This window comes from Durio zibethinus, chromosome 9 (genome assembly GCF_047325235.1).
Source record: "Durio zibethinus cultivar Kanyao isolate XHJ-2024 chromosome 9, ASM4732523v1, whole genome shotgun sequence".
NCBI lineage: Eukaryota > Viridiplantae > Streptophyta > Magnoliopsida > Malvales > Malvaceae > Durio > Durio zibethinus.
In genome coordinates, this window is record NC_143170.1 from 11,893,851 (window position 1) to 11,914,963 (window position 21,113).

The 21,113-nt window shown below is 31.7% G+C and overlaps 1 protein-coding gene across 9 annotated transcripts in view; it reads right to left on the reverse strand.

The window, feature by feature from the left end:
• Window positions 1–2,916: 2,916 nt before the first annotated feature.
• LOC111311340 (uncharacterized) overlaps window positions 2,917–21,113 on the reverse strand; it is a 28,384-nt gene continuing 10,187 nt past the window's right edge. For 6 of the 9 annotated variants that reach the window (XM_089765862.1, XM_089765857.1, XM_089765860.1 and 3 more), the window contains 6 exons: window positions 18,282–18,457; window positions 17,405–17,534; window positions 7,254–7,414; window positions 4,447–4,517; window positions 4,221–4,341; window positions 2,917–3,362 (listed from right to left, as the gene is read on the reverse strand). In XM_089765862.1, the coding sequence (XP_089621988.1) occupies window positions 3,167–3,362; window positions 4,221–4,341; window positions 4,447–4,517; window positions 7,254–7,414; window positions 17,405–17,534; window positions 18,282–18,457 (855 nt within the window). In that variant the 3' untranslated portion in view covers window positions 2,917–3,166. The remainder of the gene's footprint in view (window positions 3,363–4,220; window positions 4,342–4,446; window positions 4,518–7,253; window positions 7,415–17,404; window positions 17,535–18,281; window positions 18,458–21,113) is intronic. The other 3 variants (XM_022910718.2, XM_089765864.1, XM_089765863.1) reach the window with 3 other exon arrangements.

The following is a 21,113-nucleotide window of genomic DNA, read 5'->3' on the forward strand; positions in this document are numbered from 1 at the left end:
ATTCAAAAAATTAATCTCATATAAATATATAAAGCCAAAACTTTTGGTAAAAAAAGAAAATATCTAATGTGAATGGCCTATAATATTAACATGTGGATAACTTTTATCAATAGTCACGTATTATGTGTTAATTATATTTATTTATATTTATTTCATTTTAAATTGATATGAATCGAATTGATTTCATAAAAATTTTGAAAATTTTCAATGCATTAATTATATTTATTTTTTTTAAAATTTTCAATTAACTTATCTTATATATAAGATAACATATCCAAAATTATAGATCAAACTTAAATCAATGATACATTATAATCAAATAATTTCTTAATGATTAAAAAATTAATAAATATTATAATTACGGTCATTAAACATTTTTTTTAATGATTCAAATAACTTCTATTGAAATTTAATTAGAAATATTATAAAAAATTTAATAATAACAATAATTATAGTCGATAGTTTACTCTTAATTAATTAATTGATACATTCATATTTGATTAAATATAATATTCAATTTAATAATGGATGTTATTCATGTATAAATATATATAAATAATATAATAATTTTATATATTTATATAATATTAATGATATATTGTAATGTTAGATTTTTGTTTTTGTTATAAAATCAATCATACATTATAATGCTAGATTTTATATATAGAGATTGTGATCAAGAAACCGTGCATCCCATATACCATATCCTATATAAAAATAACATAATGATTTTATATATTTATATAAGAAATTTGACATGTGGATAATCTTAGACAATTGCCACATGTAGTCCACATGCCCTGTAGTTAACAAATATACATTCTTAATTTAATAAATAATTTTTGAAAAAAATAATTACTATTATTCACTTCTAAATAACTAATATTTTTGCTTTCAATAAATAAATTATTATAAAATACATTAAATCACTATCAATCAAATTAAATTAAATTAATTAGACAAGAAATTTTTTTTTTTTATACTTTAAGTTTTAATTGGTTACAAATTAAGACAATTTAAAGTACACCATAAATATATATATAGTAATATGTAAATTTTTTTGTGAAAAGAATTCGACATTAAAGATTAACGTGTTTTTGCTTTCTTGGTATAGAAAGAATTAAATTAATTAAATTTCGATTTTTCACCAAAAATCATAGAGATTTTCCTTTTGTCATAAATAGTTTATGTTGCCTATAAATACCATCATATGAAGGTGAATATAGACGTGGGTTTTAAACATTGCCAGCTAACCTTTCATTTTTTTTTCATTTTTTATGCAATAATCAATATATGTTAAAACATTTTCCTTTTACGTTCTTTTTTTAAACATAATTTAATCTATTTGCTGCCTTAGTATATTGGTTTGTAGTATATTTTATAGTATACTTCCTTGGTTTTATATATTTTATGTTTTATTTATTTTTTATTATTAGATTTTACATTATTTTGATTTATAATGTTATTAGATTATTTATATTACTTTGGATACTCTAATTTTTTTTGCAAACCCATTGACATATCTTACTTTTTCGTTAAGTTATTTTAGTACTTAGTAAGTTTATTTTGTTATTAATATCTCTAGATTAATGGTATGGTAAATGATTTTATTTTTTAAATTATTATCGCCTTTTCTTAATAGTTTTTTTTTTTTTTTTTTATGAATAAACGTTTATAGGAATATCTATGAATCTCCCATATATAAGAAAAATGATATTTTGGAAGAGAACAATATTTTAGAAAAGTGTGCACTTTTTTGAGGGGGTAGTATTTTTTTTTCAAATGGAAAATATATACACATGTATATTTAATTATATATTTTTATACTTTTTTTTGGCAATTTCTTTAATTAAGTCAAAGAGCATTATTATAGATGAAATACTATTTCAATGTGAAATACTTTTTATATAATGTTCTTTAATTCAATAAGACTATATTTTATAAAGTCCTTTTTTTTTTTTTTTCTAAATTGGCATTATTCTTTAGTATTCAAAAAAGTATTAAAAATCAAAACCAACTTTCATGATATAAACTATCTTTAACAATATTTTTGTGACATACAAATCTGCATTTACAACAAAGAAATTGCTGTTATGAAAAAAAGAAGAATTTACTATTAATGATGTCAATTAAAGTTTTATTATCTTTTATATGAATTTTATCTAAGAGTAATTTAAGATAAGTAACAGAAAATAATTTTTTATTCAAATTAGTTAAAAAAAAAAAGTTGACTATTGATAAAATTATAACTAATTATTCCAAAAATATTCAAGTTGGAATAAACATAAATAATATTAAATTGGAATAAAAGAATTTTTTTTAAAAGAAATTTTTTAAAAAAATATTAACTTATCTTAAATTGGAATAAACATAAATAATGCAAAATTAATAAAGTAATGTTAAGTTAATCCAAAATTTTTTTATAAGATATATTCACTTTTTTTTCTTTAATAATATTACTCATTGAATGTTTTAAAATTTTATTTTTTTAGATATCACATAAATATACGCATATGTAAAATTTGTATTTATTATTAAAAATATTATTTGTGTATATTTATATATATATATAAAAATATTAATCCAAACATCACACAAATCACAAATTAATTATAAAAACTATTTTCAATAATTTTTTTAGATAATATTGATATTTTCATTAAATTCTATAAATTTATCGATTTAAATTTTTTATTAAAATTTTGATTAAATTATTTCTTTTAAAATATTTCACAAACTTCAGCGAAAAAATTTATTTTAAGTTTTTCCCATTCTAAGGGACTGCTTTTCCATTCGGCCTTTTCAGGATCTACCATCGCAGTGTTCCACTTCTGCCAGGATTCTAACGAAAAGGAAGAAACTGCCACGTGATTGCTTCTCATTGGCTGATGAATAGTTTCGGTTTTAATAGATAAATAATGCATAATTAAGTCATTAATTGCCAAAATTATAATATCTTCAGCTATTTAAGCAAAAATTTGGTAGCAAGCACAGAACATGGGGAGCACCATTGATGAACCTGGCTGCATTAAAGCAAAACTCGACTTCAAGGACCATGCGAGGGACTGATCTATACGACAGATCGATAGTAGCATGTCTAATACAAGTTTAGAATCTGTTAGGTTCCTCAATTAATCATGCCTAGATATCGCTTCTCGGTGCTCTTTTAGTTTCCTACGATGAGTTTCTTTGTCTCAACCACATGCAGTTTTTTGGTCCTCCGCATACATGTAAAAATACAAGTTAATATGAAAATCGTAAAATATGAAACTGTTACCATGCAATCTGGCTTGCCACGACACCACAATGACGCTGATATGTCTGAACTAATTGATGCAAACCCTTCTCGGGACTGCCCTTGCCTGCACATTTTTATGCAAAATGGAAGTTCTTTAGGAAGGGAAAAAACAGAGAAGAGCACAATAAGAACATACCCACATAGTTAAGGGGCATTGCATTCAAAACAATTTATATTTCTTGAATTTACTTGTAAATCAAAAACATATATCTGAGCTCAATCCACTGCAAACACACAAGTTACACATCTGATGTCTTCGGTTAGGCATCAATGATGTATATTAAGACCATAACAGTGCTTGATATGTTAATGCACTGTATCTAAATTAAAGAGGACAAGTAGCCTCAAGTCAAATGAACATTCAAAAAAAGAGAACTTAGGAACATGTCTAGTTCCATGTGTTTGCTTTCTTACTTTCAAGAGTTTCTAGATGTTTTACATTTTCAAAGTGTCCAATGCATGTGACTGTGCTAGGCTTTTCCTATTTATGAACAAAAGAATGAGGCAATACCAGTATGCTTTTTCTATCCCGTAAATGTGTTTGATCAGATCTACAACTTTATTGAATATGAAGAGATATTTCAACATACATGGTTTAATCCATAGTTCTCTGAATCCTCCAAGGGGAATAAAACACCTACATTTTTGCTGCACTTAAGCAAGATAAGTGTTTGTGGTTGTGGGAGAATGTGATTCTTATTGATCAAATTTTCAGTTCCAAAATATCAACCAGCACTTAATAGGAACCTTTCTTACTAATTGGATACCTTGAAATTTTATGCTTCAATTCAAATTTTATAAAAATCAATGATCAAATTAATCTAAAATATAAAAGAACATGAATGCCAATAAATGTAATAAACTCAAGCATGGATTTTCCTAGGCTTTAATTTGGAAGATCTAAGATTTCAGAAACAATTACATATAAGAAGCTGTCAGTAAAATATACCCTAAGAAGGCCTTAATTGAGTTCCACAAAAAAGCAACACGGTTGATCCTTTTTCTTGAAGCACACTCTTTTGGTTTGCTTCCTTCATGCATCCCTGGAAGATAAAATCACATAAGAACAAATTTAACATATAATATTTTAAAATACATACACCGATAAGCTCTTTCAATTAGGTCATAAATGAAAAAAAGACAAATACCATGAGAAGGATAGCTTTTGCTAGATGCTTTGAGTGAAGCCAATTCCTCAACAAGTGCCTGTTCTTTGTTACTGTCATTGCCATCATACCAAGTCTTAGATTGCAAAGGAAAATAAACTTTCTCACAAGACAATTAGATAAGAAAACTATGGTGATAATCAAATTATAAAAGCAAATGCAAGTACCATTTAACACTTTGGAAACCAAATACTTAAGCACTAAATTACCATGTTTTAAAATCCAGACCAGAGGTTGAACTGGTAGAGGCTCAGTTTCCCGTTCAATTGACTTAGTTCAATTGAAAGGGCTATATTATAATGAAAAATATGATTTTACTATTAAACAAGTGTTAAAAATGGTGATAGTTAACCAATAATATGCATATCACTCAGTGGTTTGGTGATTAGTTGAAAGCTAGACCATAGGTTCAAGTCCTACCAATTGAAAGATTTTCTTTTGAAGACTTTAGGGTTTACAACTTGGGCTTTTTTGTATTTAGGACTAATAACTAGTTGATGATTATATGGGTTTGAGGCTATTGAAACCAAAGTATTTAATTACTTTTTGAAGGAAGAAAATTATTTGAAATCAGTAATAGTTAAAAAAGATTATGATAGATGAAAAGTTTCGAGGGAAGGCTATTTTTATTTAAAAAAAAAAAGTAAAAAGACATCTTATTTAAATGAGAGATTATGATAGGTTTGTTGTGGAATTTTATTAACATTGTGCCTCTCTAAGAATTGCCAATTGATAAGTTAGATGCTTATGCCCCATTTGGCATTGAAGTGAAGCTGCTTTCAACCTTACCTCAATGCCCAAAAACCCAAAGATTTTGGCCTTTGAATCCCATCATCTATATTTTGTGGTCCGTAACAGCCAATTTCTTAAAAAATTACTTTATATCCTGGTCTTTCTGGACATTTTAACTCATCATAACACTTATGCATAGTAATGCCAAACATTCAAAATTTGAAATCACATTTTTCCATAATAGTTTTCAAACCCCAGTTTTCCAACTATACCTTCAAATTTGTGATTCATTGAACATGGTTGACAATTTATTATTAATTTTGACTGGAAAAGAAAAAAACAGTTAATCAAGCACTTTGACGATGGAAAGACAGTTAACTAATCTTTGATGAAACTTTGTATCTCGAAAAGCAACTCATTTATAAAAGCATAGAATTTAGCTTTTCTAGTTAACTAAGGGCCAGCCTTAACTGAAATACATCATTAGCATTGCAGGCTCCTAGATTTCATATCTACAAGGCCAGAAACAGAAGGAAATATTCCTTTTTTCTGCAATTGGTCCTAAAACAAAAAAGAGAAGTGTAGTTCATGGGAAGGTTTTAGGGACATAATTAGACATTAGGATATCAGAGAAACACTGCAAACTCTAGGTGAGAGATGTGCTCCAGTAAAGTAGTAAAAATAAACTCTTACATCCACAATAAATGGTTTCTATTGAGTAGCGCAAAGGATGCGCTGATTGAATCCTATCAAGTGAGAAAGCTCTTTATCTAGAAGTGTAGGAAAAGTTCATGTGGTGTGTAGATTCAAATTTCTGATCATGTTAAAGTTTTTTCCAGCTTGTTGATCCATCAGCATAGTACAGACACTAAAGATCTTAAAAAAGAAATTTTATGACCTCATCTCATCAATTAACTGTTATTGGGATCTAAAGGCAGTAGAGTAACAGTTCACACCATGAACATAAGTGGACTAGCATAAACTGACAATTTGAGACTATTTGTTACATCTACGTGCTACCTAATATGCTACTTCATTCAGAAATTCATGCTTTTTCCAGTAAACAATCCTCAGCTGAATGAGATTCATGAGCTTGCCTTGCTTTTATATGAAAAGAAGAAGGGTAAAATATTAAAAATGCCCTAGAACTTCAACATTTTACTTAGATAAACCCTTATACTTTTATTGCACCCAAATAAGCTCTTTTATTTTGATTTGTGAATAAGACCTTATTTCAAACTAATTACTACAATTTTTTTTAGTTCTCTTTAATCATGTAAAAATTGACTCTTTATATAAGTTAAAGTTTTACTTCAAGCATTTATGATCGTGAGAAACTAATGTCTTACATGCATTATGTATAATGTTAAGGGCTTATTTAGGTACAAATTAAAGGTTAAAAGCTTATTTGAGTACAATAAAAATATCGGGACTTATTTAAATAAAGTAGTAAAGTTCAAGAGCTTTTTTATTATTTTAACCAAAAAAGAAAAGAAAAACAATATAGGTATTTTCAAAATCTGGTGGAGAATCTCTTAGGTTTTTATATCATAGAGTTACTTTTGATCAAGATTATATTTGGTAGTATGTGTTGTTATTAGGATTTTGGTTTGGGTCATTAAATACTTTAGTTATTTCAGTTTCGGGTAGGTTTTGGATGACAAACAAAATTGAGTATTGCAATGTTTCTCCTCTGTTTATTATTCTGGTTTTCTCACCCTTATTCTTCTTTCTTCCCAATTTCTTCTGCTCCTCTCTAATTCTAATTGTCCAAGTTATCTCTTTTTCCTCCTGTTCTATGTCACAATCACCTCATTTCAACGTAATCTCCCAAAGCAAGCTTTCCAAGGTTTAATGTCAATGTTAATCGCGTAACAAACAAAATTTTCACAGGTCCCCATTTGTAACTACAGAACTAGGTCTCAATAATAAGGTTATCTCAACACCTCTTCTGGAGTGAAAAGAAATTTAGAAACATTGTCCATTGAAACTAAACTACTGCACTTGTAACTTTTAAAGATGCATGAAGGGGTAAGCTGGTATTACCAGATAAATACCTGATATCTTTTGGGATCAGAACATTCACAATAAAGTGATGATCACCTCTAACTGAAGGTTTATTGATATCTGGAATTCCCAGACATGAAAGTTTCACTCTATCACCAGGCTGAATCCCGGAGGGGATTTGAAGATCTTTAATACCTTCAACGGTTTCCACCTGAAGTGATTTTAAGATTAATGGTTAGAAATTAAAGATCAGAAAAGATCTCAGACACACACAAAATTCAAGACCAGAAAGGTTTAAATTTATAATGAGCTTGCTCACTCACAAACCTAAGTTAAACTAAAAAATAAATAAATACATGCTTAGGTTTAGGCTACTTGATATGAGCTCAAAAATTCCAAGTGCTTAATATGAACTCAAATATATCCAAAAGGAAGTACTTTTTAAGTGGTTTTATCCTACATTTTTAGTTTTGAGTCTATTGCGGCCTCGTATTCAAGTAGGTCTCTCCCACAATTGCCATGTCATTTTAAATTGGATGTCTAACATGATATCAAAACTCGAGTAGTTTGTTACCTCATTGTCATTGCAGCCCCAATTTTTAAGTTACTTTATATTAGACTTTCTAGTAGACCAATACTTGAGAGAAAGTCCTCAAGTATTACTATCCCACTAAAGTTTCCCGGATTTTTTTTTGTGGCTCTATATTCAGTTGGGCCTATCCACTTATTCCACCTATAGCCAATTTAATTTTGAGTCAATTTAATTTTGAGTTGGATGCTTAACAACTATCGAAAGCAAAACAGTTGGTTCTAGCCCCCTAATTTTGAGTTGAAATAGGTTCTTTTGCACAAAAAAGTAATTTTCTAAGTGCCTTGAGTGTAAAGCTAGAGAAATCAAATTCATGGATTGTGAATTCAAAAGCTTCAGACTCTATGACTGGGGATGCATCTATATTCAGTAAATACAACCCATATCATGAAAACTTCACAGTTCGAATTGTTGATGAGTCATTTTCAAAAGTGGCCAATACAAGTTTTGTTATTATTTTCAAAGAGATAACACTTGATTCTTTTCTATTTGTCCCAAATCTTAGTTGCAATCTACTGTTTATAAGCAAACTTACAAGAGACCTTAAGTGTGTTACTAAATTTCTTCCAAATATATGTGAATTTCAAGACTTGAACTCGAGAAAGATACTTGGCAATGCTAAGATGTATGCAGGACTCTATATTCTAAGAGCTAACAATTCTGATAGACAATATCAGAAGACCTCTTGTGTGCCTTCATCCTCTAGTAATAATATAGATAGTAATATCATGTTGTGGCACTATCAGTTAGGTCATCCAAACTTTTTGGACCTCAAAATGTTGTTTCCCTCATTATTTAATAAAAATCCTAACAAATTTTAGTATGAAGTCTGCGAACTATCCAAACATACCCATACCACATATCCTAACCAACCATACAAATCATCCCATCCTTTTTCAATGATACACTATAACATTTGGGGTCCTTCCAAAGTAAATAACATTACTGGTTCCAGATGGTTTGTCACATTCATTGATGATCACACCAAGTTTACTTGGGTATTCTTATGAAGGAAAAATCATAAGTGGGCCAACTATTCCAAACCAAAATCCAAATGTTGAGAACCAACAATGGGAGAGAATACTACAATTCAATCCTTGGATTATATCTAATGAAGCATGGTATAATTCATCAAAGCTCAAGTGTCGATACTCCTCAACATAATGGTGTTGCTGAAAGAAAGAATCAACATTTGTTGGAAGTTGTATCCCTCATGATGGCTGCTCATGTATCTAAGTATTTTTGGGGTGAGGCTATTCTTACCGCTATATATCTTATAAACAGAATGCCTTCTCGAGTCCTGCAATTTCAAACCCTTTGCCAATCTCTTCTCAGTTCCTATCCTCACCTTTGAATCATCTTGTCTATTCCCATTAAAGTGTTTGGATGCACTACACTTGTTCTTACCAGCCAACAAAACCAAAGCAAATTAAATCCCAAATCCAGCAAATGCGTACTTCTCAGATACTCCCCAAATAAAAAAGGATACAAGTGTTACTCACCAGTAACAAAGAAATTCTACCATTCCATGAATGTTACCTTTTTTGAAAATCAACCTTACTTTCCCAAAACAGCCATTCAGGGGGAGAATTCAATCACACAAAAATATCAGCTTTGGGAAGATCTTATTACTGAACCACCAAACACTTCTCCAACTCCCTTTCAAGTCCAAAACATCCAAGCCCTAAGTCCACACAAGGGAAAACAAACAAAGAGTTGATTGTCCATTTAAGAAGACATAAAACTCAAAAAGATCTAGGAGAATGTATACCTTAAAAGCAAAACCAAGAATCTGAACCGATTCCAGAGATACTTGAAACCAACGCAAGTAACACTCTTACTGAATCTGATTTAATTGAATTTTTTGATGATCTTGATCAACCGATTGCTCTAAGGAAAGGTGTGAGATCATGTACTCAACACCTAATTTGTAATGTGGTTTCTTATGAAGGTTTATCACCTAGTTATCAGGCTTTTGTTACCACACTAAACAATATGCAGATTCCCAATAATATTCATGAAGCACTCGTGCAACCAAAATGGAAGATGGCTGTTTTGGAAGAAATCAATGCCCTAGAAAAGAACAAAACATGAGAGATTTCATAATTACCCAAAGGGAAAAATCCAATTGGGTGCAAATGTATCTTTATTGTCAAGCACAATGTAGATGGAAGTATTAACAGATTCAAAGCTCGCCTTGTTGCAAAAGGATTTACTCAATCTTATGGTGTTGACTATGAGGAGACATTTGCTTCAATTGCTAAACTTAACTCAATCTAGGTGTTATTATCATTGGCAACAAATCTAGATTGGCCACTCCAACTAGATGTCAAAAATGTATTTCTTAATGGTGACCTAGAAAAAGAAGTTTATATAGAAATCCCTCTAGGATTAAAAAACCGGGACAATTCTAGCAAGGTATGTAAACTTCAAAAGTTTTTATATGGTCTCAAACAATCCCTACGTGTATGGTGTGATAGACTAACAAAAGCAATATAGAAGTATGGTTTTTCACAATGCCAGACCGATCACACCATGTTTGTCAAACATTCACCTTAAGGAAAAATACCCATTCTTATTGTCTATGTGGATGACATTATTCTTATTGGAAACCATGTGGAAGAAATTAACAACCTAAAGAACCTCTTAGCCAAAGAATTTGAAATCAAAGATTCGGAACAACTCAAATATTTTCTTGGCATGGAGGTAGCTCGCTCAAGGAATGGCATCGTTGTTTCACAACGTAAGTATGTCCTAGATTTACTAAAAGAAACTCAAATGCTTGGATGCAAACCTGCTGAAAACCCTATAGACATAATGAATAAAGATTCGGAACAACTCAAATATTTTCTTGGCATGGAGGTAGCTCGCTCAAGGAATGGCATCGTTGTTTCACAACGTAAGTATATCCTAGATTAAAGGAAACTCAAATGCTTGGATGCAAACCTGCTGAAACCCCTATAGACATAATGAATAAGGTAGGAATGGAATAAGGAAGTCCACCAACAGATAAGGGCAACAAAGACTTGTTGGGAAACTGATCTACCTCTCTCATAAAAGACCAGATATTAGTTTTAAAATTAGCATGGTAAGCAGATTCATGAACAATCCAACCAAGGAACACTTAAGGGCTGTGTATCGAATCTTACAGTATCTAAAGAAGAGTCCTGGTAAAGGGTTATTTTTTAAGAAGACATCATGCTAAAATGTTGAAATTTACACTGATGCTGATTGGGCTGGATCTGTTACTGACCGAAGATTAACTGCTGGTTATTGTACCTATGTGTGGGAAAATTTGGTTCCTTGGCGAAGCAAGAAGCAATCTGTAATGGCTAGAAGTAGTGCGGAAGCTGAGTTTAGAGCTATGTCTCATAGCATATGTGAGGGAATTTGACTAAAAATGTTGCTACGGGGGTTAAAGGTTTTTGCAGAAGAATCCATGAAGATATTTTGCGACAACAAAGCTGCCATAAATATAGCAAAGAATCCTATTCATCATGATAGGACTAAACATGTAGAGATTGATCGTCATTTCATCAAAAAGAAGATAGAGGAAGGAATTGTTAGATTAGTTTATACTCCCACATGCCTCCAAATTGCAAACGTATTCACTAAACCTCTCTCTCAAAACAATTTTGAGAACTTGAAGTCCAAGTTGGGCATGATTGACATCTACCACCGAGCTTGAGGGAGTGTGGAAATCTAATCTTCATTATTACTCGATTGATTGACTTTTTATTTTAGTTAAGTCTCTTATTTTTAGAATAAGGAATGATTTGCGTAATTACACCAAATCCATTAGATATTTTCCTATTATGTGTAGAGAGAAAATTACTCATTTGATTAGCTGCTTTAATACATGAAAATCTTGGGTTTTAAGGCTGAGAATATTTAGTCTTTAGCCTATATATTTTCATGCAATTCTAGTATTGTAATAAGAAAAAATATAAAAGAATAAAACAGTTTTATTCTAGAGATTTCTTCAATAACTCATGCCTTTTTCCTTTCCTTTCTACTTATTTCATAATTTAGATGGAGTTATTGATCTATGTTAAGAATAAAGCATCAAATGGGGCTTCTAGAATCAAAAGCTAGAGGAATTTAAATCTATTCCAACCATTGTTGAAAATGGCATATAGCTATCATCTTCAAGCATTATTTAAAACTCATGATTTTTCCTTTGCTTTCTACTTATTTCATAATTTGAAAGGAATTATTGATATATGTTAAGAATAAAGCATCATATAGAACTTCTAGAAAAAGTAGGTTGAGGACTTTAAACACATTCGTGCCATTGTTTTGTGGGTTTATTTATGGTTCTAACATACTTAGTTAAAACTTATAAGGGGTTAATAAAAATATAATTTTAGCATTTTACAACTTTGTTCATTTCAATGAAAAATGATTTTCGAAAGTTATTTTCAGCATTTTCCCATGTTTGAATATCAAAAAATGATCAAGTCAACCAAAAAAATATTTTCCAGTCAAAGGCAAATAGTGCCAATTTTAAGGAAAATGTCTTGCGCATTGAAAATCAGGAAGACAATTTCCTCAACTCATCTCATTTATCTTCCCTTTTTGAGATCCCTAAAAAAACAGGCTAGAAACACTCACAAACCCAACAAACTCACAACCCAACACCGGTGGCCAACACTAAAGCAACTGATGACAACCACTGAAGCAATACCAACAGATCAACATAAAATTCGCTTAGAATTTGTGAATTGTTGAGGTAATTTTCCACGTTCTTATGATATGAAAACTTCACCTCCCTTTGCTATTATTCCTCCTCTCATTGCATGCCTTCAAAGCTTGAACCTCTATAAAAAAAAAAAGCAAAAATTTGGTCTTTTCCAAAAAGGTGAAGAGGATGATGAAATCGATGAGCTACATGCTACAAGAATTTACAGGTAGCATAGATACTGTAGAGAGCTCCCTTTATGTTTGTTTATCTGTGACTTTTTGTTTTGGGCAAGAGCCAAGTTTTCCAACTAGTTTTTTAAAAAAAAAAAAAATCAAGAAATTCATAAGCATACCCTAGACAAAGATTTTATTTACTTGCAAGGATAAGTACAGAACAGAGCATTCCTTGAGCTACTTCACATTCTCTTCATCATCAGTGGCATCATTTTGGTGGACCGCTGTTTCATGTGGATTGAGGCAGAGACATAGGAAGTAAGAACATGTTGGGTGTTTTTCATTTGAAACAAGCACCATAAATTAATTTTCTCTAAAACCATCCTAAAAATGGAAAATGAATTTTTTTTGGAAAATATCTTTTAAGGAAAAATTTTATTTTCCAAAAGTTGTTTTTGGTTGAAACAAATGGACCTTTCAAATTGAAGCTTATTTTTTTTATTGATTTTTAGTACAAGTATTTCCTTTTAATGTTTAGTCTGTGGGATGATTGTGTGTTCACTTTCTGAACTTATGTTGTACAACCTTTAATAAACTAATTTATCAATTTGTGGAAAATTGTATATTCAATTTGGGATAATGCTCTACGCAAAGATTTTTACTATATTAATTCTTTCTAATATATTTGTTGATAGATTATGTATGAAATCCAGATCAATTTCCTAATTTGTTGGGATATATATTTTGGGTCATTTATTTGTTTCTATGTTTGGATGATTGCGTCCTGATTTTATGGGTTTTTTTGTAGATATCAATTCCTCTATATATTTGGGGATTCTTTTTAATAAAATTATACTCAGAGAACATTGTTTTTTATCTCTGTTTTCATGATATCAGTGCAAGGTTTGCTCTTGTTTTTTCTTTTCTAATGGCCAAAACAACCATAACTGGTGCCTCTCAAGAGAGTAGATTAGAGATGACTTCTGAACCAATTACTGCATTTACTCCAAAGTGCACAATTGCACAGAAAGGTAACTATCTCTATGCTTTGGGTGCAAAATCAGATTCTAAGAAGTCTTGGATTATAGATTTTAGGGCATCCGACCATATGACTGGATGCCATGAATTGTTTTCAACATATAATCCATGTTCTAGAAACCTTAAGATTTGTATTGCTGATGGATCACTACCCTCTATTGCTGGAAAAAGGAAACATTAAAGTTTCTAATATGACACTATTTTCAGTTTTGCATGTTCCTAATTTAGCATGTAACTTAGTGTCTATTAGTAAATTGACAAAGGACTTGAATTGTGTGGCTAAGTTCTATCCTTCATATTGTAAGTTTCAAGATTTACTTTCGATGAGGATAATTGGCAATGCTAAGGAGCATGAAGGCTTGTACTACTTTGAGGATCTACAACAAGTGAATAAACAAGCTTTGGCTCTAAGTGGTGAATCTGTTTCTAGCTCTTTGAAATTATGTTATGGCACAATAGATTAGGACGTCCTAGTTTTCCATCTAAAAACTCTTTTTCTTTCTCTTTTTAAGAATAAGGATGTCCTATTCCTTTCGTTGTGAAACTTGTCAACTTGCCAAACACACTCATGTTCCTTATCCTAGTCATCTATATAGATTTTCTATACCCTTTTCTTTAGTTCATAGTGATATTTAGGGACCTTCACAAGAAAACAACATAACTGGAACTAGGTGGTTCATGATTTTTATAGATGATCACACACGAGCTTGTTGGGTTTACTTATTAAAAGACAAGTATGATGCTAAGGCAATTTTTTAGCTATTGCACAAAATGATTCAAACACAATTTTAAGCCCAAATCCAAATTTTTCGCACAAACAATGGGAGGGAATACTTCAATTCAATTCTTGGTGATTATCGAAAAGAAAATGGGATTTTTCACCAAAGTTCTTATGTTAACACCTCCCAACAAAATGGGGTTGCAAAACGTAAAAATCGCCACCTATTAGAAGTTGTTTGTGTGATCATGTTTACCAATAATGTTCCTAAGTTTTTTTGGGGATGCTATTTTAACAGCCTTATACTTGATCAATAGACTTCCCTAGTAGAGTTCTCAATTTCAAAACCCCATTGAACATGTTACTTGAATCATATTCACAAACTAGGTTGTTTACTTTTTTACCCCCAAAAGTCTTTGGTTGCGCATTTTTTGTTCACAACAAAAGTTCATCTCATGGGAAACTAGAACCTAGAGCCATAAAATGTATCTTTATTAGGCACTTTCCTACTCAAAAAGGGTATAAGTGCTATTGTCCATCCACGAAACAAACATTTGTCTCATTGGATATCACATTCTTTGAAAATCAACCCTTTTACCCAAAACCAACTCTTTAAGGGGAGATACTAGGTGAAGATAGGCTTTGGGATTTTTCCAATCCATTTCTTGTAACATCTGCTGTTCCTATTATGTCACCAACAGAAGCTAAGTTGCAAATAGGGACAAATTCATCTATGCTTAATCCTCAATAAAAAACAGAGCTCCATGTTTATTCACGAGGTAAAAACAACCTCGGGAAGTACAAACTTTTGTGCCCTAGCCGCATTGTCAAGAATCTGATCCGTAAGTAAATTCTGAATCAAAAAATGCTGAGCCTACAACACCATCACCAGTGAATATCAATCCACAAGATTCTGAATTACAAAAGGTTATGCCTACCACACCATCACTAGTGAATACTCCACCTGACATTCTAGACATACCTATAGCACTCGAGAAAGGTGTAAGATCGTACACTCAACACTCATTGTCCAATTATCTATCCTATAGTTGTTTGTCTACGGCATTTCGTGCCATGAGATAAAAGATTGAGGTAACTAAAATCCCACAAAATATTCATGAAGCTCTAAAAATCTCAGAATGGGATGCTGCTGTGCTTGAAAAGTTGAGAGCATTGAAAGGGAATGAGACTTGGGATATTGTGGAGTTACCTAGAGGAAAAACACTAGTTGGATGTAAGTGGGTGTTTGCTATTAAGTATAATTCAGATGGTGGAATAGAGAGACATAAGGCCTGCTTATTTGCGAAGGGATATACTCAAACTTTTGGAGTAAACTACACTGAAACCTTTGCTCCAATTGCTAAATTGAATATTATAAGGGTACTGCTTTCACTAGCTGTTAATCTTGACCGGCCATTACACCAAATGAATGTCAAGAATGCCTTTCTTAATGGGGAGCTGGATGAAGAAGATTATATGGATTTGCCTCCTAGCTTTGAAAGGGGAAACAATGATAGGAAGGTATGCAAACTGAAGAAGTCTATCTATGGTTTAAAACAATCACCAAAGGCTTGGTTCAATCGCTTTGCAAAATCAGTAAGGAAACATGGATTTAGCCAAGGACAAACTAATCATACTCTTTTTTTCAAACACTCACAACATTGAAAAAAGACAATTTTGATCATTTATGTTGATGATATTATATTGACAGGTGATGACATTGAAGAAATAAAGACGCTAAAGAAAACTCTTGGAAAAGAATTTGAACTTACGGATCTTGGACAACTAAAATACATTTTAGGGATTGAAGTTGCAACGAGCAAGAACGGCATTATTGTTTCCCAAAAGAAATATACGGTTGATCTCTTGAAGAAAACTAGTATGCTTGGCTATAAACCAGCTGATACACCGATAGATCCTAATGTGAAACTTGGAAAGAAAAGGAGGAATTCTAGTAGATAGGAGGACAGATTAACGAGTGGTTGGAAAACTGATCTACTTGTCTCATACAAACCTGATATTGCCTTTGCAGTTATTGTAGTAACTCAATACATGCACTCTCCATTTGAGGAGAATCTTGAAGCTGTGTATCGAATCTTAAGGCATTTGAAGGCCACACTAGGTAAAGGTTTGTTATTTGAGAAGAATGAACAAAGAAATGTGGAAGCATTTACAAATGCAGATTGGGCAGGATCAACTGAAGACAGAAAATCCTGTACAAAGGTTTGAGGTAATCTTGTCACATGGAGGAGCAAGAAATAGTTTGTTGTTGCTCAAAGCAGTGCAGAAGCAGAATTTAAAGCTCTTGCACAAGGAACTTGTGAACTTATTTGATTGAAGAGACTTTTGGGAGAATTGAAAATGATAGCTGAATACCTTATGAAACTGTAGTGTGATAACAAGGCTGTTATAAGTATTGCTCATAATCCGGTGCATCATGATCGAACGATGCATGTGAAAGTTGATAGGCATTTTATCAAAGAGAAGATTGATATGGGAGAGATCTATATGACCTATGTTCCTACAAAGCAACAAGTAGCAAATATCCTAACAAAGAGACTACATAAACCAAGCTTTGAGACTCTTGTTGACAAGCTGAGAATGATAAATATCTATTCTCTAACTTGAGGGGGAGTGTTGACAGATTATGCATCAAATCAGGATCAAATTGCTGATTTGTTGGGATATATATTTTTGGTCTTTTATTTGTTTTCATGTGTGGATGATTAGGTCCTGATTTCGTGGGTTTCTTTGTACATATCAATTCCTCTATATATTTGGATTCTTTTTAATAAAATAATACTCAGAGAACATTGTATTTTATCTCTGTTTTCAATATTTTTAATTAAAAAAAAAAGACTCCAAGAAAAAGCTTATCCTTCACCTTACAAGGAATTGAAATGCTTTGCCTGATACATTCATTTTTTTTAATATACCAGCCACATGCATCAAGGTTGATGATTAGATGAATAGGAGGTAAGAAAGAGACAACGTAGTACCTTCACCACTGTCCCGAGTATTGCCTCGGTGTAGTCAATATTGATCTTTGAGTAAAGATTAAGGCCATCCCTCCAAATTCCTTGCTTTTCACCTATATGGAGGACTATGAAGAGATCACCATCTAATCCCCTAGAGAGCAAGAGAAAGAAGTGGTTCTATTATCGTACAATAAAAGTTTACCTGGTATAAAACATTCTAACCAAAATCTATAAGATGAAACAAAGGTGAGAAAAGAAATTAAATCATTAAGATTTTCAAAAGAAAAATATGACTATGGAAAAAAAAATAAGATGCCCAAATCTCAACCTGAATCTTTTTTTTTTCTCTGTACTAAGAATGTAACGGCTTAGGAGCCATATTGCATTAAAAAGATTAACAAAAAGCCGTATGTCAGAGCACTCACCTACAACTTTTATAGTGTTACTCTTGGATAACAGTGAAAACAAATGAAAAGATGAACAAGAAATTAAAAAAATGACAGAAAACAATAAAGAGGAGAGAGTCATTTACATCAATATTGACGAAAAAGCTTCATGAGCTTGAATAGTTCCAAAAAAAAAAAGAAAGAAAAAATATAGCTGTTTTTACCCACAACAAAAATACCCTCTTTAACAAAAGAGAACCTACATGCTTTACTTAGTCATATTGCTTTCCACTTCACTCAATTCTATCCCTAAGATCAATTATACTCAATTTGGGTGCTATTTAGCCCATTACATAGCAGAAACCAGAAAATCACATTAAAAATCTAGAGTTGACTCACCCAACTTCAGATCTCCAAATGAATTTATCCAAATAAAGACAAGTCTCTATATCCAAAGACCACGCTTGTAATAAAAAATTCAACTCAAAGAGAATCTCAACTAGATTACTTACCTTTTCTTATCAGAATTGCCCTCTCCTTGTATTCTCATTATGGAACCATTGCTAACACCAGGGGGTATGGTAACTCTCATACTTCGTTTCACCTTTACTTTACAGCTGCCACTACATCTTCGACAATGATCAGTGATTATCTTGCCATTACCACCACAGCTTGAGCAAGTAGAAACCTAGAAAACATATCATATTATCTATAGAACATATGCAAAAAATAGGGACTGAATTCTAAAATTAAAATTATAGGAGGGTCAACTAACATATTGTTAAACAATTGCATTTGTGCTTACTAATTATAATTTTGCATTTAGACAGAAAATGTTCAACACGAAAATGTTATTAGCTTTAACTGGGCTAAACATCCTTAGCTATAAACCTATGAAGCATATGCATGTCAACAACCATAATGGGGCTAGCATAAATATAAAACTCATGGGAAGTAAGAATGGATAAGATTATTTAAATCTTAAACAAAATGGTAAAATAGAAAAGGCAAACATCTATTTAAGTCTCAAAGCAAGAAGGGGAAGGCTTATGAGTTTAGACGTACACAAACTGCATCATGTTATTACCAAAAAGATAACTTGCTGCCTTTAGGAATAATCAATTTGGAGGTATAGTGTTTCTGTTACAAACCATTGCTTGGCCTTCATTCACATAATGGAAATCATAACTTCCATATCACACCCTCTCAACTGTTTGCTAATCATCCCAAAAATATTTTAAAGCAAACCTTGAACCCAGATGTGTAGACTGTCAACTTTTGAAAATGATAAACTTGAAAGAAAGATATTCTACATCCAAAGGCAACCAGAACAAATAATCTCTGTTACATTTAACACATTCAAATAACTGAACCCTTCTTTAGAGGATTACTAAATTCCTCCTAGACAATTACTGAAGAAGTACAATTAAGATAAAACCTTCTCCTTTCTCTTCATTGAACCCCAATAAGATCCGGGATAGCACTCTTCACTTCTCATCTGTCCCTCCATTCCTCTCCTTGACTCTCCTCTCCCTCTCAAAGACAGGATAAAGGAATCACCAAGATGATAGAAAATACAAAAACACTAAATGCATTGTACTTCAAGTAAAATTAGTCTCGCATGACTGTTTCAATTCGTAGCTTCACCAGATAGCCATTAACTTGCAAATTCCACAAAGTCCTTTGATTTCCACTCTAATGAATATAATGACATTATTTTCTAGTATTCATCCATAAGGTCTACATCCTTATGGTATTATGCCCAAAACACTGGCAGATCAAAAATGAATTCAATAAAAATTTATATTGGAGATTCAAAAGAACATCCACATTGATTAACCTTATCAAGTATCAAGCTATGTAACATGTAGGGTACACGTATCTGATACGGCTAAGCATTCGACTTGCCTTTCACTCAAAAGTTTTGAAATCACATAATCTGCTAAAGAGTCCTACATAGGATATGGTTACATGGATATGTCTTCCGATAATGTCACCCAAAAAAAAAAAGACATTGGCAATTAAAATAAATAATAATAAAATTACAGCATTAGCACATGATATGTAAAAGGAGATAATAGCTATCCAGCATATCAATTGAGGTATTAATTATTTTTTAATTCATGAGGATTATTAAGTAACTTTTTTCATTCACTAACTTCTAAGGAGACAAAATTTTGGGCTACTACTATTATTGAACAAAATACAATGGTCAAGTTTAAGAAAACTAAATACTAATTGGCTAATGTTAAACCAAATGAACCAAGATTTATTTTTAATTCAAAAGCAAATTTTAGACAAAGGAGAAGCCCCACCTTTCTAGATAATCGACTAGTCTCTCTTTAGCAAGTTAGACAACTAGATGGTTGGAATTTTTTTCATGATTTTAACAAATCTTTTACAGTCCAGAAGCTACTTTTTGAGGACTAACTGTAAAAGGGATTAATCAATGAAGAAAGACAAGAAGTAAAATAAACATTAATAGAAAAGATTTTTAACTTTTACTTCAGGCATACAGCTTGCATTGGGTGTCATTGTTTCGAATTTTGTTAAGAATTGTAGAGCAGTACAGATATGGTCTCATCAAATATTAGTGACCATAAACACTTTATCATACTGGAGACTTGCTTTGCAATGCAGAAGATCACCAGAAGGGACTGGTATTAAGGGCTTTTAAGCTCAAAACAAATTGGTTGTAAAAAGGCTTCAGTAGAAACGTTGCTATTTTTCATGTTGTATGATTTTGAGGATTCTTGAGGCAGTAGATGTAGGACAAGGGAAGTCCAATCCAGCACTAGTGCATTGCCTATCATCTACCTAGTTTTGCTTGGTAAATATCATCTCAACTCTTTTCTCTACCCGATTTCACACTTTTAATTCTAAAAGCTTATTGCTTTCCTTGAATATCCTACAAAACACTATTCAAAACTGCCACCTACTGGGAAAACACTTTTTTCCTCATTTTCTTCTTCTATTTTCTTTTTTCTTTATTCCTCTTCTTCTCCATTCGTCTTTTATCACCAAGCACTAATTGGCACCAAGAAGTGACAGCCCTTTGTTCTTTCCTTCAAATTCCTTTTCTTTAAATTTTGCTTCCTTTTAAACTTTTTTGTATGTCTTCTTTTCTTTTTCCTACCGAATCATGCTATTTCTTATGATATGGATGCACAAAAATTTCCTTGCCAAAAAGAACTAGAACATGCTTTATTCACTCTCTCTCCCCATCACCTTCATAGCTAATGCCGATTATAATGAAGGAATCCCTTTATCCTTTCCTCTCCCCCTCTGGTTCCCCCATCTCTTCTTTTATTTTTCCATCTCCTTTCAACCTGTCTCTCAACATT